Source organism: Borostomias antarcticus, assembly GCF_949987555.1.
Source record: "Borostomias antarcticus genome assembly, chromosome: 5".
In the NCBI taxonomy this organism is placed as follows: domain Eukaryota; kingdom Metazoa; phylum Chordata; class Actinopteri; order Stomiiformes; family Stomiidae; genus Borostomias; species Borostomias antarcticus.
Window position 1 is genome coordinate 26,105,319 of NC_140238.1, and position 18,670 is coordinate 26,123,988.

Genomic DNA, 18,670 nt, shown 5'->3' on the forward strand with positions numbered 1-18,670 from the left:
CTTTGGCTGATAAAGAATGCTCGACCAGCAAAGTGTCCTGGAGTAAAATGTACGAAAAAGACCACTGTCACTGTGTTTTTAGTAACAGACATCACTAATTAGTCTCTCATAAGGACATGTAGTCTCTCAGAATATTATAAGAACATTCGAAATGCAGCGCGCGAATGACAATAAACTGGGATGGGTACGGAGGAGTCGAGGGATGGTCGAGCGAGGAACAGAATACAAGAGGAAATTCAAGTCATTTATCAGTACCTGCGTCCCCGATAGTAGAGGGCCTGTTATGCGTACGAGGTTGCGTCCAATGAACGAAATGAATCCCTAGACAATAGATTTCACATCATAAAACAAGATTGGCTACTTACTGCACTGAGTCCGTTTGTCGGCTGAGGATGGACGCGCGTGTCGGCTGTTACTATTATATAACGCAAATTAAATAAATAAACCTGGTAAATCCGCGTAGATCAACGGAATACCCTGATGTAAGGGTAGTGGTGAGACTGCGCAGCTGGTGGGACTCCACGGTGTGTAGGATGGGCGTGACGCGTTTGTGTGTGTGCGTGTGTTAAAATACAGTCTGTCACGATCTGTTACGGTCGACAAGATCTCTACCGACGAAAACCGCTCCACTTGGTCATTACATGAAACATTGCCCATCGGATTGTACCCGTAGTTGTAGGCTACGGTAAACAATACGCATTGTAAACCATTATTAATTGTGGGTTTACACCTTTTCACATTAAACATGTTCAGTATAGTGTTTCTGGTAGTCCAACGTGCCATCTAAAGTGAAGTTCATTTTACGATTTCAGAAATATAGCTCAGTCTTTTCCTCTGTGTAATAACGCCATTATGCGTTCCGTGCTTGTGGTTTCATTAAATTGTATCGTACACAGTTTCAGCCAGCGTTTAATCATCTATTTGGGATATAATTTCTACATCCACATAAAGCCTAACTCCAGATTGAGTTCAGCTCACACTCTACTACTTCAATAATCACACAGATAACTCAAAACTCAAGTCTAACTCACTCACTCTCAGATATAAGCATGGCTATACCACAGACCAATCCAGGCAGTTATCAGGTTGAATCCAAGTTGGGATCACAGCATATAAGCCAAATTTAGAGTTTGACCTACACCATAGATTTATGATGGGGCTTTGTCAATATTTGCATGAATATGTGAGATAGGCATCAGTGCAGATTGAAAGTTATGGATTCAACCTTTCCCATACAGAGGGAGTAAATGCTGGTATGCTGACAGTCCTAGTAGTATTTACAATACACACAGGTAAGTGTGCCACCGTAACACAGTGCTCCTTATCAGTGGCCTGTATATTTTAGCAGTTCTAACCCACAAAGACAATGCTCATGGTAGCATTTCACCATTCATGGAATATTGCGGTTTTCATTCTTTGACATATCACCATTACTATGTGCTCTCATGTCTTTATGTCCATTTTGCAGGCAGACAGTGCTTTTCCTTGAAGAAACTCCTTTATACTTAAACAGAAACCTTTGGAATCCTCAGGGCTGTGTCCTTATGAAAGAGGGACAGCTCAGTTGGTTTTGTTTCTGTGTGGGGTAACATGTCTATTAGCTGGGATTCCTCACAACTCAGTCCGTTCTCGACAGCCAAATCCCCCTTCTCCACCATTAAAATGGTCTCTCCTTTCGTTAGCTGTTCCACCAGGACAGGAGGCCCAAGCCTGGCTCACTGATGGTACCCTGGAACACAAGAAATGAGGGGGCTGAATCATGGCCACGGTCATCATGGAAAAAAATACACCGTCGTTAAGAGTATTGTTGAAGTATGTAATACAGCAATGACGAGCATGCACGCTAACGCGGGCAAGGTACAGTAATATTGAGATGGACTGAAGCGCATATTGTGATATGAAACAAGCGTGTCACCAGTGTGTTCTTACTATAAGTGTATATGGCGATTCCTTCTTCTGTATAGTCTCTTCTGCTGCTGGGGCAGCTGGGGTGTCTGTTGCCGCGGTAGCAGGGCCTGTGGGCGAGGTATCCAGGAAGATCTCGTCGGTGACCCGGAAGCGGATGTCCTCTCCTTGGTCCATGTAGAGGTCATGGGCTCCTTCGTCTGTCTCGTACTCCCAGACCCACACCTGCTCTGCTTCATCACTGGGGCAGAGGTCAAGGGAAGGGACATACTGTACAGTATGGAAGACAGACAAATCTTTATTTTACAGGCAAAACCAACTCAACCATGGATCAGCTTTTTGAGGGAAATTTTTAACCAAATTTACTAACGGTTAACTAAAGGTCAGACAGGTAAGGATACAATTTTGCAGGCTGTTGCAGAGACTCTGGCGGAATGATGATGTCATCGAAAAATCCCAGGCTGACTGTAAAAATCCAAGGCAGGAACAAAGCAGTGTGAACATAACAAATGACATGATCTAAGAGACTGTCTTGTTCTTGTTCTTGTTCTCTCTCTCTCACGCACGCACACACACAGTAGCAGTCATAAAAAGCTACGGTTTGTGACCCAAATTAGTGCATCAACAGATCAATGCATGTTCCAGTGCTCACCCTTTTCACATCAAGGAGTCCATGTAGTCTGAAACAGGCCTCTATTCTAAAGGCTACACGATACAAAGTATTGCACAAACTTTATATTAACAAGAACAGACATAAATCTGTGTTGTGATGGCTTACATAATTCAGAGTAGTGGCACATCGGTATGTTGCAGTACACATTAAAAACCCAGGTGGTGAAGCAATTTTCAGCAATCTCTACTTCCCTCTAGTTCTGGTGTGCAACGGTATTGGCAACTACTGATTTGTCTATATCTCATGCTACTTACTGATTTGTCTATATCTCATGCTACTAACGGATACACACATGGCGTGCTGTGTCATGGCAAACAGTGCAGTTGTCAAAATGGGCCTGGGGTGATGTAATCAGACTCTTGTTGCTATACCAATGTGATGTGGAGCATTCCTGACAATGTATTGGCGACTCCTGATTGGTCTAAATCTCATGCTCTGAACGGACACGGAAGGACGGACTGACACACACACACACGCGCGCGCGCGCGCACACACACACACACACACACACACACACACACACACACACACACACACACACACACACACACACACACACACACACAGACACAGACACAGACACAGGTCAAGTACAGAAGCGGCTGCACTGCTTAAAATCATGTTTGGGGTAAAGACCATGAGTACCACTAGAGGACTGATGACTTGGGTAACTTTTTTCTTACCATGAACTCCTTCCTGACTGCAATACTTTATCTTCCCAACCAGGATCTCATCCAGGAATGGGTGGAAAACTACATACCTAAAGTGGACTGACAGAGTAGAAGAAAAGAGAGGGTCAAAAAAGATTCTCTACATATAAAGATGATTTATCAATATCGTCGCTGTTGGTGGAGGGTACACTGTGTCCGATGTAGTCTCTCTCCAGACTCAAATATCATGTTGAATGGCTGCGCTCCGCATGCTACATCATAGAGTCTGTGACACTTTGACCCAGCTGGTTTTCTGAGGGCGGGTCTTGGGGTCAAAATTGACAGGTTGTAGCAGCAATGAGAACCAAGTATTTCAAACACAGATGCGGAAGACCTTTCAGTTTGTCAATAGAATGCAAACCACACATTTCTAGCAGTGCACAAAATATTGTCTTCCCCTTGCATATAACATTAAGTTAATGTTTCAATACAGGCCTACATGTAGTAACGTCGTTATGGGGAGCGCAGTGATCCACTGTAATATTTATTGAGTCTGGCAGCAAAGAGACACTAGCCCAGGTTAGATGGGTGGGACCAGGTCCACCCAACCTGGTCCCACCTATCTAACCTGGGCAAGTCTCTTGAAAGTGGTTACTGATTGGTGTCGCCGGGGTTCCCAGACCCATAGAGAGAACTGCAGCATGCAGTAACGTAGCTTACGTATTGTATCAAACTCTCATGAGTCTAGCATTGACACTATGTCCGAAGGTTGGGCAAAAGCACAAGACTGATTATATGCTTAATGCAACAGTTACAGTAATGGTTCCAGCTACAGACCTTGAGGTATGTAGCCACATATTTGGCTATAATTCCCATACCTTTGGTGTGGGAGGCTCCATCACCTGGGAATATGTAAGAATCCTCCAGTTTAGTGATGTCATATAGACAGATGCAGAGGCCAACATTGTACACCACCTGTGAAGATGTAATTGAAGACCAGCCACATGAACAGGGCAACCCGTTAGATACAGTGGAAACTCAGGCAAAAATCTCGTTGACTTATCGAAGCTAACGTTTGCTGACTCATTCAACTGTTAGCTAAATTATCTCACCTTGTTGGCCAGTTTCTTGTTGAGTTCCTCTGCTATGGCAGCATTGAGCTGCCAATGAAAGTTCCACGGGGGGATCCTGACCGTGTCAACCATCTCCACCGCCACGAACATGATGCTGGCCTCCCCAGGAAGTTACCTAGCTAGCTATGGCTATGAAAGCAAAGCAATGCCACGCAGGTTTGTCATGCAAGTAACGACCGTTCTGGTATAAGTAATAGACACAATGAAACAAATGCGACACAGTCAACTAGATAACGATAGCTGAGTTAGTGAAATACTTGAAAATTAGCCTGTCAAAGCCATCTAACGTTACCTTCTTTGCTGCAAAGTCTTACCAAGCGTCATCCAGTTATTTTTCAAAAGAGCATTCTCTATACCAGCTTCTCGTCTCATTCAAGAAGTGGCAACTGATATGATACCATAGCTGGCTAGCTTTAAAAATTGATATTTATAATTTGGCTTGCTAGCTAAGTACTTTATCTCTCATATCAACATTTTCCACACGTGTTGTTCATTACGACTACACAATTTCACGGCATGTCGCAAAATTAAAGGCGCAGTACGTATTTTCAGTTCTCTTCATCTTGTGAAATAAGCCGTGAAGACATTTATCTTTATCATATTTATTCACCAATTATAAGAGAAATATCATCAATATCTACATTTTTAATCTTGAACCAGTTAAAAACAGGACATTACATCACAGTATAAGCAAGCTTCCTCACAAATGACAGTTGAATTAGGCCTGTAGGCTACAGACAATGTAGCCTACTGATTGCAATTTACTGAGTTAACTGATATTTAAACTGAATCTGCACCAATAAGTACTATCAATAAAAGCCTCACACAATATAAAATGAGTTCTGCTGGCCTGTTCATATTCAGGCAAAGACATGCACATTTTGACACAATATTAAACAACAAAATTGAATTCATCAAATAAGAAGTGAGAATAATACATTCAGTTTTTCAAACAAAACACTGGCAGGTTACAACAACAGTTTGTATAATTTAAGATTTATTTAATCATTACATGGATTATTTTCATGAGGCATCTTTGGCAATTACGGCAACAGACAGATCAGAGAATAGCAATTTACCCGCAACCAATCACATTTGTTGATGTTATGAATGTGGAAAAAAATATTGATAGTTCTGGAAGTGTTGAGTAGTAGTTGGTTAATGTGCTCTCAAAATAAAATTTACACCATCCTCATCATTAAATAATTGAAAAATAAGATCTTAGAGAATCTTACCGTGTTCCACCTGACCAATAACACTACATTTTCATTGTCTCAAATCTCAAACATTTGGGATCAAACACTTCAGGTAACTTTCATACAAGACAAACTACATAGCCCTCAGTAAAGCACCTCCAGTACAATACAACCTAGGTGCCAAGACTCCCCTTTATCTTCCATTTAAACCTCATGTTGACTGGTTAAACCATCTATAAAACCATTAGAATGAGACCCTTCTTAAATAAGGACCTGTGAAGATTCAATTCCGAGATTGTTACAGTGCTACACACACAGAGCCAAAGGCTCTACATTCAACCAGGCCATGACATACCATTGTCTCTATGTGTATGTATATATAAATATTTGTATTTATTTATTCATTCATTTATATACTGTATAGTATACACACCCTTATACAATGCACAGCTTTATCACAATTTACACACACAGGTCCAAAACAGAGTTCCTTGAAATACAAACGGATCTGCCTTGGGAGCTCTGGCCATTCATCTATATTGATGTTGAAACAATGACTGGAACAAGAGATGGGTGGTCGAAGCTCCCAAGCCAACTTTACACACTTTTACCACATTTAATAGCTGCAATATCCTCAAGCATTCATAATACAAAATTAAATCTCATTCGTGACAGACTCTACATACAGCATGGCAAGATTTTAGGCCAAACATCAGAACAAGAATCAATACAATAACATTCTAGTTATAAGTTACTAATGTATTCTTTTGTATTGAACTCTTAAGCCTTGGAAATCTTCGTCTAAGTGCCATTAAATCACACACACTGGGTTGGGATTCTAGGGAGTGTAGTGCATAAGAGAAAAGCATGGCAGAGGAAGCCTCCCTATTACTACATAGAGCTAGTTCACAGGCATCTGAACACTACTTTGTGCGTGTTTTTCAGACAAGACAAGACAAGGCAGAAAGTGTCCCCAAGCTACGAATGTCAAGTCCTAACTTCAGATGACTGTACTCAACTCAACACACCCACACAAGTTTCTCTCCCACAGACAAACACAAGCTGCACTGAACTTCCAGGCACACCTGCATATCTGAAGTTAGGACTTGGACCGGAGTGAGAGGGCCTGGAGTCATGGAGTTAAAAAAAGAGAGAGATGGGCAGCACAAGTTCAGACAGAGACACACATTTGATAGGATAGGATTATTCATGCAAACACCAACACACGGACAAACACAATAGAGAAAGGATGACAAATGCAACAGCTGTATGTATTCAGGTTATACTCCCACCTACAGAGATTCACACAGAGAAGAGGGGCGTCAAAGGTCAAGAGGTATGCTGTCGTTTAAGGCTACAGACAGCCTACACATTGAGTAATCTGGAATACATGAAAGCAGCAAAAACAGTAGGAGTGATGAGTTAGAGAGCGTGGGGCATACAGCAGTGATGAGTTAGGGAGCGCGGGGCATACAGCAGTGATGAGTTAGGGAGCGTGGAGCATACAGCAGTGATGAGTTAGGGAGCGTGGGGCATACAGCAGTGATGAGTTAGGGAGCGTGGGGCATACAGCAGTGATGAGTTAGGGAGCGTGGGGCATACAGCAGTGATGAGTTAGGGAGCGTGGGGCATACAGCAGTGATGAGTTAGGGAGCGTGGGGCATACAGCAGTGATGAGTTAGGGAGCGTGGGATGTACAGGAGTCACACATCCATCTACCAAAGGGCAGTGAACTATTGAAAAACAACTTTGCGTCAGGAGGAATTAAGCGTAAGAATATTCCTACAAAATAGGACTGCAGACAATCCCTAGTGGTCTACAGTCTACTGGGACATCTGATATGAAGAGTGAGCTCCGTGTGTGTGTGTCTGAGGTAGGGGTGAACTGAATACTACAGCATTACTGTCAATGACAAGAAGCTTGACAAATGTAATTCCTACACACAATGGAAGTACTGCCAAGCAGTGAAGCCTGGAATGAAAACACGTGCTAAATGCTAAGCTCAAACAAAAATGCGGGTGGTTTTGGTTTGTGTATGTGGGGCAGCGTGTTCACAGTAATCCTGCCTGTGTGTTATGTGTGTGTGCGCATTTCACCTGTACAGCGACCTGGGGTGTGTGTATGTGTGTAAGTGTGTGCCTATATGTGTGTTACGCTGTGTCAATGCATAGCACTCTGGTGGTGCATGACGTGGTGGTATATATCCAGATGCGTACAAGAGGGAGTAAACCACCTACCAACCTATGTCTCCTGCTCTCTCTATGAAGCCCCTTCCGTTTCTCAAGTCCCGTCTGCCTCTGAGCTGCCCCACCCCCCGGGCCTGAAAAGCCCCGCCTCTTGGCCTCATTATTGGAGCTCCTTCATCCTGTTGAGGGCGCTGCCAGCCTGGAACCACTCGATCTGCGTCTCGTTGAAGGTGTGGTTGAGCGTGATGCTCTCCTGACTCCCATCACTGTGCTCGATCACGGCCGTCAGGGGCTGGGGGGAGGAGAGAGAGAGAGAAATGGTCCGAACAGCATCTATGCAACACATATGCCCAGTCCCAAAGGAACCCGTTATGTACAATCCTAATCAGCACTGTGTGGATGGAACTGGTGACAATTATGGCAGCTATTCCAACCAGATGGCAAACTGAAGCTATTACAATATTCCTATCTGCCAAATTCACTCAGATCTCTGACTGCAACAGAGGTGCACCTGAGGTGGTAATTTGAGCTCCTTTCCTATGATATGGAGAACAGAGATGTTGAGTTAGGGTTATGGTGGATGGTTTCTCCCTCACCTTGCCGGGGGTCAAGGACTTGAGTCCCAGAATGGAGAACTTGTCGTCGGGGCGGATCTTGTCGTAGTCGAGGGGGTTGGCGAACGTCAGAGGCAGCACACCTTGCTTCTTCAGATTGGTCTCTAAGAAAAGAGAAGGACCAGCAATTAAAGAAAGATAAGGAAACAGATGGAAGAGGGAAAAAGAGGAGAGGAGGGAACAAAAGAGAGAGCAAGTGAGCGAGGGGAATTGGCTCATATTGAGCAGCCATTGTGTAAACAGAGAGGTTCTCTGTCTCAGTGGGCGGATCTGTTACACATCAACTCAAGGTCATGGAGAACAATGCACACATTCAGTGTGTGTGTGCGCGCGTGTGTTCTGCCAATGTGTAGCAGTCTGGCGGTGTGAGTGTTTACACAGACTCTGGGTGCTCTTGTTTCTCGGCCATGCTTCCCGCTCTTGTGCGATGGGTCTCATGATGGCTACAGCACACTCCTCACGCACGGAATGAGCTCAGCCACCTTTTCCCCTCGTGCTAATCAACTGCCTTTTCTGTCATCTGGAAAGTTGTGGAATTTACAGTCCCACCGGCATTCTGTCTGCAGAGTCGCGTGGGCGTACCGTGGATCCTGGCGAAGCTCTTGACGATGATGGCCCTGCCTCCCAGGTGTCGGGGCTCCAGGGCAGCGTGCTCTCTGCTGGAACCCTCCCCGTAGTTCTCATCTCCCACCACCACCCACTGAACACCGTTGGCCTGTGGGGAGGAGGAGGAGGAGGAGGAGGAAGAGGAGGAGGAGAGGCTCAGAGACCAAGGCATATACTTCACACACACACAGTCACAGCCAGTTTAGAGACTCCGGAGACGTATTGAGAACAGCGCACATTCGTGAGGTGACAGTTACAGGAATGTACAGACACGAAGACAGCACTAATCTACTCACAAGCACTGCCGAAGCAAACACCGGGTGACTAAGCTGAAAGTATTTTGTGCGGACATGCAATGGAGCAGATCTGTGTTACAGCCCAATACTCAGACCCCTAGCGGGGGTACTCTTTCCTGCGCGTCTCACCTTGTAGTGGCGGGCTACGTCAGGCACGCCTCCGTACTCTCCCGTCAGCTGGTTCTTGATCTTGTTGACTGCGTCGTTCTCAATGTTGACGGCTCCAATCAGAAGGTTGTTGGAGATGTTGTCAAGGTGGCCGCGGAACTTGAGCCAGGGGCCGGCGGCGCTGATGTGGTCAGTGGTGCACTTACCCTTCACCTGAGGAAGAGGAGGATGAGAGGTGGGTGGTGGTGGAGGAGAGGCTTCCTTCTGCCGAGATGTGAAAAAAAAAGAGGCCACTCCCTTGAGATTCTCTAGAACACCCCCCTTCCTCACCTTGATGAGGACTTGCATGTCCTCCAGGTCCCCGCCGTTCCACTTATCGAAGGGCTCCAGCAGCTGCAGCCGGTTGCTCTGGGGGCTGACGTCCACCCTGACGGAGCCGCCCTCGGCCGGGGGATGCTGGTACGTGTCCTGGCCCGGGTCGAAGTCGCGCGCGGGCAGCTCGTCCCCAGTAGGAGGCACCAGCTTGAACTTCTCGCCGTTTGCCGCGGTGAGGAAGTCCTTCTCAGGATCGAACTTCAGCGTGCCGGCAATGGCCAGGGCGGTGACAATCTGCGTAGGGGAGGGGGATGGGGGAACAGCGGTTAGTCAGAAGGGGATATTGTGTGGTAATCAAAGAGACGGTGTGTGTGTGTTGAGTCGTTCACCCTCTCTCCCCGTCTTCTCTGCCCCCTGGGACCTTCCACAGTGTGTGTGTGTGCGTGTGTGTGTGTGTGTGTGTGTGTGTGTGTGTGTGAGAGAGAGAGAGAGAGAGAGAGAGAGAAACATTGTGCAAGAGAGAATGTGGAGCTGTGAATGTGTGTGGGTATGTGGGTGGATTTGTGTTGTTTTTGAGATGGATGATGTTTCTGTACCTCGGGGGAGGTGACAAACGCGTGTGTCGCTGGGTTGGCGTCGTTCCTGCCGGTGAAGTTCCTGTTGTAGGACGTCACGATCGTGTTCTTCTCTCCCTTCTTCACGTCCCTCCTGAGAGGGACAGAGACAGGTTCCACAGTTGTAGAACGCCGTTCCCCATACAGGCTGTATCTCTGGTTGTACAGAGACCAGCCTAGTAGGTATGTATGTATGAGAGGCTGTGTGATTTACCTGTCCCACTGACCAATGCAGGGCCCACAGGCATTGGCCAGCACCACTCCTCCAACATCATTCAGGATCTTAGCCTGGAGGTGGGAGGGAAACCAAGAATCCAGGTCATGCATCGACACGTGAAGCACAGAGAAGCTAGTTTTGGCGAGTGAATCGTCCATTTTGACGAATAACTCAGTTTCGCTCTCTCGTCTTCGGGTGGAGACCCCTTCGAGAGGAGGCGGAGACTCACATAGCCATCTCTCTCAATGGTGGCACGGATCTGCTCGGACCCGGGGGTGACGGTGAAGGCGGCCTTGCACTTCAGACCCTTGTCCAGGGCCTGCTTGGCCACGGAGGCGGCGCGACCCATGTCCTCGTAGCTGGAGTTGGTGCAGCTGCCAATCAGACCTGCGGGCACAGGCAGGGACCAGGGTCAGGTTAGATAAAGGAAAAAACAGGAAATGAAAAAACACTTCACATGAGCCTTGAGAAAACAATGATCTCTCTATGGTCTGGTCTCCAATACTGCTTATATAAACAGCGACTGAAGTATCTAATGTAACATTAGAAAGCATTGCAGGTGTAAATCAGATAGGAATGTAAATACTGACCCACTTTGACTTCCAGGGGCCAGCCGTTCTTCTCGGCCACGGCCCCGATGTCAGACACGGGGTGAGCCAGGTCGGGGGTGAAGGGCCCGTTGATGTGGGGCTTCAGCTGCCGGGAGCAGAGGAGGCAACATGGTTAGCACTGATAGTGCCACAGATTAATGTTTATTCCGGATCCCCATTAGCTATCACCCAATGTGACAGCTACTCTTCCTGGGGTCCACATATAATACAAACAAATATACAAATCATCATCAATCAAACACAAACTAAAATACAAAAAAAAAAAAATACAAGTTAACAATTAATTAAAACTCTAATTCATTCATCACTTCACTTAAAACTCTAATTCCTTTATCAATAGAGGAACCACTCCTCACTCCTTCACAGCATCAATACCAACTCAAAAAATAATTCATTATCAGTCCTACAACAAGGTCCCAATTAATATTTATTTATAATTATATTAATTATAATACAGTACATGTCACAAACATGAAAATATCATAAGTACCAGTGGATGTAAATGAAGTTCAAGGGCACCAGCATGTCTGAGAGTTGACTCACCTGGCTCAGGTTGATCTCGATGACCTCGTCGTACTCACAACCCTCGTCAGGGACCAGGTCCTCCTTGTACTCATCAGCCAGAGCAGCGATTTCTGAGAGAGATCGAGGCGGAGGAGAGAGAGAGAGAGAGACGGGTGACATATTTTGTACAGAGACCGAGACCCCGGCGCTGAAAGAGTCGATGAGAGAGGGGAACTTCAGAATGTTCCAGAATGTCAGTGCTGACCTCCACGAACAGTCTTCTCCAGGTAGGTCCTCATGCGGTGGTTGTAGGGAAACACAGAGGTTGTGGCTCCAATCTCAGCCCCCATGTTGCAGATGGTGGCCATGCCTGTCACCATCATCAGGGGAAAACAAATATCAGAATATCAGAAACACTGGTGTGGTACAATTTTAACTTGCTCTGTGATTGATATCATGGTAACACTTTCTATGAAGGTCATGTTTATCATGCATCATAAGCACATCTGTAACACATAATAATGCACTTATAAGGGTGTATAAAACCCTGTTTATATGTTTATAGTCAATCATGACACCTTATAACAAGCTTTATAATTTAAGTGGTAGATATAATGTATTATACCTCCATGCTACACAGCACATTATAACTACCAAACGTTAAGACACAAAGGAGTTTCTCGAAGAAAAATACGTTTTCGCCGTTCTTCCGGCTGGATTTCGCAAAAGTTTTTTTAATGCTGATTGGCTGAAGGAATGTGTCTGTCAAGGCAAGTACTCCCGCCCACTGAAATCATTTGAGATGGGGGAAGGCCAGACTGGTTCATAGCTGAAATTGTTTGAGAGACTGGCCTTCCCCCTATCTCAAATGATTTCTGAGGAGAGAAACTGTATTCGATAATAATCTGAGACTGAAACTGAAAGTGAGCTGGCTGGATCAGGCTGGTCCCACGAGGCTAGGATATTTATTGCCTGGTCCAATTACATCTTTTGCTCAATAGAGTAGGCCTAGTGCTTATTTATTTTAGGGCACCATGATGCCTCATAGAAAAATACTATAATTGTGAAATATAATTGGAAATTATACAAATAGTATTGTATTTCAATGCTATAATGATTCTAATATTTAAGTAAACGCAATAACCTTTAATTTCTCGCAAAATACATGCCCTTTAGAACATGCCCGCACTCCTCTTTACTTATGACTGCTCTTCAGTGTTGGTAGATTCTGTTCTTAGCTATGAACAAATCCCTGATGAGAAAACATTGATGAATGCCAGAATTGTCATGGGAACTTCATAAGTGGGGTTTAAGAAAACAATTGTTCTTAACTTTTTTGTAACTGCGTTCATAAATGAGGACCAATGTCATCAGATATGTTAGACAGATAGTTAGGCTACTTTATTTATCCCAGAAGGGAAATTGCTGAAATGTTAGTGATTTCGTTATAATTTTTTTGCACTTGTGATTATTTTGTTCACCAATTTCTCAACATAAAATCAATTAGCTATGCTAAGATAAGCTATGTATAGCTAAGTGGGCTGCGTGAGCTATTGAGATAGGAGATTGATGGGCCATTAGTGAGAACAATAGGACCGGACAGCCAAGACCGGGCGCTCATGAGCTTGTGCCTCAGCAGTATGATAGTGGTATGGTAGTGTTTAATTTCCCCTGTTAGCAAGCAACAATCCTGCCTCTCCCGTTGTAAACCTTGCTATGGACCTCACCGGTGCAAGAGATGGAGTCCACCCCAGGTCCGTGGTACTCCACAATGGCTCCAGTACCACCCTTCACTGTCAGGATGCCAGCCACCTTCAGGATCACGTCCTTGGGGGAGGTCCAGCCCGACAGACTACCAGTCAGCTTCACTCCTATCACCTGAGAGCAGGTCATTCATAACATTAATACGAGGTCGGTTATTTCTCTTGTTTATGCAACAGAGAGAACGGTAGAGCAAATAAGGGATAGCTGAACTGGATGGTGGGATGACGGAGAGGGAGAGACCAGATGGATGCCCATAAACAGACGACTAAAGAAATGTGTGGAGTATCTTCACTGTCTCAGAACCCACATTGGGACACTTGAGCTCCCAGGGGATTCCAGCCATGACGTCCACGGCGTCAGCTCCTCCCACTCCAATACAGATGGACCCCAGGCCTCCCCCGTTGGGCGTGTGGGAGTCTGTGCCAATCAACATCACTCCTGGGTAGGCGTAGTTCTCCAGAATGATCTGTCGAGGTTGAGATTCACCCAGTCAACCAGTATAGGGTAATGGTAAAGTGATGACATGCATAAGAATCAGTAAACTCCCTCATTCTCGTAACCATTTATTTGGGCCTCCATACAGCAGCAATACTGTACCTGGTGTATGATTCCGGAGCCAGGTTTCCAGAAGCCAACTCCATACTTGGCTCCAGCAGTTGCCAGGAAGTTGTACACTTCCTGATTCACGTCCTGGATTAAATGTGAGAGTGGGAGAAGTCAGATGGTGCTGGTTTAGGAGACGATTTGTTCAAATGGTGCTCCCCTTTAAATGTAGCTAAGCTTCACAACACACATTTGGCTGCAGTAGTCCTTACTTCCCTTAATCCTGTTAAACTACTCAACTTGACCTCTGTGCAGCAAGAGCAAGTGACCTATGATGACTAAGCATCACACTCATAGGCATACTGTAAACTGGCTGAGTATTCCTCAGTGCCTCTATTGGTCTTGACTAGGGATGGGCATCAATGATCGAAGATCGATAATTGATTGATAAGGATTTTGGTCGATCACAAAAAAATGTGCTTGATAATCATTAATAAATTCAGTGGAAATTAGTTTGTCTACGTTCTGTGTGAGAAATGTATTTGTTGAATTAGTAGGCTACGCGATGACGCAACAGGTTCCCGAAGTAACGGTAGCCTATAGTTGATGCATATTAATATTTAGCCAGTCCAGCAGCAGCAGAACAGCCTAGCCATGTTGAAGACGAAGCGGGCAAAACAAAGTTTGGTGTGAGATCATTTTTATTTAAAAGGCGACACGGCTTACTGCAGGTTGGCCAAATTAGCGCAAACCTACCTCTGCATCCTAGCAACATCGGTCCCCTCAGAGCGAGTGTTTTCTGCGGCTGGCCTGACTGTCACTAGATTGCATTCGCGTCTCACCCCTGAGCATTAATATGCTCATTTTTCTGAACAATAACCAGTAGGCCTAGGCTCTCACTGGATTAAAGTTAAAGCTGGACGCTAATGTTTACGTTTTCAGTCATCCTCCTACAGTATGTGTGAGTATTTAGTTTTTTTTACGTTACTGCTGGTGAGTAACGTTAGCTTATTTTTGATATATTTTTTATTTATTTAAAGTAAAATGTGTTGTTAAACAATATGCTACTCACTGCCTTGTTTATTTAAGAGGATTGTTATTGGATTGAAGTGTCTAGTTTGAATGCCGTTTTGAGTGCAATCGCGTCAGCATGCGTGGACAGCCTAATGTAGGCTAACGTTATCAGAACACAAGAAATAAGGCTATTTTAAAGGAAACATGCTTTATTTGTTATTTCTGCCTTAGGTGTTGTTTTAATGGAAAAAAGCTTATCAATTAATCGATAGTTGATTGTTAATTCTTTCAATTATCGAAAAATACATTTTGATCGTTTGCCCATCCCTAGTCTTGACCCTAATAGCATCAAAGACTATGGCATGACCAGAGGGAAATCCTGAACCTTTACCTTCAAAAACAACCTGGACAGCCCAAAACTACCGCCCTTCACCAACTCATAGAGCTCCAATAAACCACATCAGATCTAAACAAACACCACTGCTGGCCTATTAGCCCACCACATCCCCCCCCAATGAGCCAACTGCAAGACCATGACCTTGCCTGACCTCTCACCTTTGCCCTCTGAAGGTCCTTGGCACCGCCAATCTGGGCCTCAATCAGGTGGTCACAGTGGATGGTAGAGGGCACTGCCACCTTGGGCAGACCGCTGCTGATGAACTGCAGCATGGCCATCTGGGCTGTGGCGTCCTGCATGGCTACCCGGTCTGGACGCAGGCGCAGGTAGGTCCGCCCCCTGGCGATGTCCTGCCCCACGGGGTCATCCAGGTGGCCGTACACAATCTTCTCCGACAGAGTGAGGGGGCGGTTGAGCCTGAGGTGAAGGGGAGGAGTTCAGCTCTTATTGAAGTCTTTACTGACAACGACTGGGATGTACAGTCGGTTCATTCCATGCAGGCTACTATCAGCTAAATAGAAGGGAGTAGTGAGGATTTGAGATTAGGGGTTCAAGATTGAATCTAGAGTCACACAAAGCTATTCCTGAAGTACTGTACAGTCAAAGGTTAAGATAAGCGAGAGGAATGCTTCCACAGCTAAAACTAGGCCTGTGATGGGCTCCAGCAAGTAATCAGTCAACACTGTAAATCAACACTGTAAATGTCAACACTGTAAATGTCAGAGGATTTATTGGCTGGGATAGTTAGGGGGCAGGTCAGGCCATGTGTTTGTGTACAGTATGTGCAGTATGTTTTTATGTGTGTGTGTGTGTATGTGTTTGTGTGGAGTGTGTGTGTGTGTGTGTGTGTGTCTGTGTGTGTGTGTGTGGGTGTGTGAGAGAGAGGGAGTGCATGTGTGTGTTGGCAAGGCAGCTAACCTCTTGCGTACAATCTTAATGTTCTCATGCATCTTCTCATAGTTGATGCTGGAGTCAGGCTCAAAGTGGCTCATGGCCACCCTAGCCTTGGCACTGAGGGCGGCAGAAACATGGAGACGCCTTGCCCCAGTACCAAGGACAAGCTAAGGGAGGAGGGAAGAATACACAGAAGACAATACTGAGTTACTATTTATCTAACTCGGTTTTGTAGGTGTATTACATATATATGTCATAACCAATGTTAGGTTTGGAGAGAGGAGCATATGTTCACTTCTTGAATTTCACCCATCCCAAATGTAAAGACAAAATACTAAGGGATGGGCAAACAACAACAACAAATGAGATATACTGTAGGTTTACAGTATACTGTTACAATACTAGGCCTATTCCTAGGCTGTTGTCAGCTTGTTGTGTTCAAGTGAAAAACTGCTGCGATATAGTGTACTGGCTTTACTGTCAAAGAGAGAGTCAAAGACCAATACAAGGAATTGAGTAATAAATGTTCTAATATAATTCACAACAGTGAACCGAAACGACTCGTTATCTGTTATCTACATGTGACTAGCCATATACCCTACAGTATCAAGCTAGCCAGAATTAATTCCGTTGTTTGGAGTAGGAAAGTTATAAATTAAATAACCTTGCGATCACATTGCGAATAGCTGGACACTTTAGGCCAGGGACTTAGCTAGTTGATGTTACCAAAAATCATTAACCGGTATTTTCCACAGATAGTTACGCTATTGGTAATATTATCTTAAAACAAATCGTCACTCTTCGCCGCTTCCTGAAGTAGAAGCCAGCCAGGTAACCTTATCGCTACGCCAGCTATACATATTACTATACATTACTAGCTATATTACTTCCAGTACTGGCTAGCTATCCGCGTTGCTAGGTTAGCTATAAACAACAGCGCAACGGGGGACACGGTGACCTGAAGCTGTGGGTGGATTGATTTTGATATCCGTTTTCAAAGATTTTGTCGTTAACGTTGGGGGTCAAAACTTGCCATGGTAACGTTACATGTCTATTTAAATATCTGTATCCGGTTAACATGGGGTGAAAGAACATCAGTGATATAAAATAACGCTTTCTTACCCGTAACCGAGTGACAGTCATACAGTAGGACGCCATTTTGCTCACTGGCAAACATGTGTGACGTCATATTTTGTTACCAAAACGTTACACGAAAGTCCTGACCGATAAATTAAAACGTTTACACCCAAATGGAAATTAAACCTAAGTATTATTTTACTCTCAAATTGGTTTTCATAGAAATATTCGCATAGTTAACATATTTTGAGTGGTAGCCTACATTTGTAGCGCTCGGCAGATGTTTTTGGGGCACTCACCTGCTAGAATGTTAACAAAAAGCTACCTATAATAAACTTCCCCGTTCCCTATAATTAACTCTCCATGTGATGTGACCGTTATTTATTGGCAGTTCTTCCAGGTGAAAGGCAGACTGACAGTTTTCAGTCTGCCAAAGCCTATTCAACTATGGGCTATATTGATTAGGCTAAATAATCACAACTAGCTTTATTCTCTTATCAATAGTAACTGTGTTGCCACTTAGCCTGTAGAGCCTTATAACAGCACAAAGACAGCATGTATTCATCCAAAAAAAAAGATTTTTTTCTCAATTTATTGTATTTTCAGATTTTATATATTGGTGCACTTGACCCATTGTGCACTGGCCACCTTTGAACGAGACAGGGGAATCAACTCACCCCATAGAGATAAGTAGAACAATATATTAAAAAAATAATCAGTATCAATTTGCAACTATTCACTAAGTTAAATAATTAATACAAAATAATCATCTCAATACTACTGTACTGTTAAAATCTAGCAGTGAATAGTAGTGTATTTCCATTTGGATAAATACAGTTCATATCTGTGTAGGTAGGTAGGTTGATAGACAGATCATTGTACAAATAGAAAATATATGCTACAAGAAATCCAAGAGTGCAACAAAAAATAAACAAATGTTTAATTGATTAATTATAATGCCTGCAGGGGATTATGCAAACATGTATGTCTTATGGCTCATAAAGGATCTTGAATTTTCCTTTCAATAGACAAATTGGCTCGTTGCACTGAAGGTCAACAAGAACTGAGGGCACACACAACACACACACACTCCCTCTCTCACACGTTGAGTTTTTATTATGAACAACCGAAGCAGGTTACAGGAACGACATTACCCATAATGCCTGCAAAATGGCACATGCTGCTGACTGTACACTGCAACCCAATAAACGAAAGGTCCTCCCCCATCTCAACCAATAGAGACTCTGTTGCTATCACCGCTTGTATTTTTAGAAATGGCACAGTACTTACTTGAAGCTACAAATATCCATTCGCCGACTAAACTAGAGTAAGCTATGCCCTCTCTGTCGTGAT

The 18,670-nt window shown here is 44.4% G+C and overlaps 2 protein-coding genes across 2 annotated transcripts; both read right to left on the reverse strand.

The window, feature by feature from the left end:
• Positions 1–986: 986 nt before the first annotated feature.
• polr3h (polymerase (RNA) III (DNA directed) polypeptide H) lies at positions 987–4,808 on the reverse strand. Its single transcript, XM_084438105.1, has 7 exons — positions 4,654–4,808; positions 4,341–4,490; positions 4,107–4,203; positions 3,262–3,348; positions 2,307–2,370; positions 1,930–2,146; positions 987–1,729 (listed from the first exon to the last, which is right to left on the reverse strand). The coding sequence occupies exons 2-7, from the start codon at positions 4,449–4,451 to the stop codon at positions 1,679–1,681; spliced, it is 627 nt and encodes a 208-aa protein (XP_084294231.1). The 5' UTR covers positions 4,452–4,490; positions 4,654–4,808; the 3' UTR covers positions 987–1,678.
• Positions 4,809–5,385: 577 nt separating this feature from the next.
• On the reverse strand, positions 5,386–17,398 carry LOC311309863 (aconitate hydratase, mitochondrial-like; the record flags this gene model as incomplete). Its single annotated transcript, XM_084439202.1, has 17 exons — positions 5,386–8,035; positions 8,340–8,461; positions 8,940–9,072; positions 9,389–9,580; positions 9,698–9,976; positions 10,279–10,390; positions 10,511–10,584; positions 10,743–10,900; positions 11,104–11,209; positions 11,668–11,759; positions 11,894–11,998; positions 13,356–13,506; positions 13,700–13,858; positions 13,990–14,082; positions 15,505–15,763; positions 16,265–16,407; positions 17,363–17,398. 17 exons carry the CDS (start codon positions 17,396–17,398, stop codon positions 7,904–7,906), a joined length of 2,346 nt encoding a protein of 781 aa, XP_084295328.1. The 3' UTR covers positions 5,386–7,903.
• Positions 17,399–18,670: the final 1,272 nt, after the last annotated feature.

Coding starts and splice junctions, on each gene's coding strand:
- polr3h (XM_084438105.1), bottom strand. CDS start 4,451: ATGTTCGTGGCGGTGGAGATGGTTGACACGGTCAGGATCCCCCCGTGG. Junction 4,204..4,340: donor ACAAGAAACTGGCCAACAAG/GTGAGATAATTT, acceptor ACATCTTCACAG/GTGGTGTACAATGTTGGCCT. Junction 3,349..4,106: donor TGGAGCCTCCCACACCAAAG/GTATGGGAATTA, acceptor CTACTCTGTCAG/TCCACTTTAGGTATGTAGTT.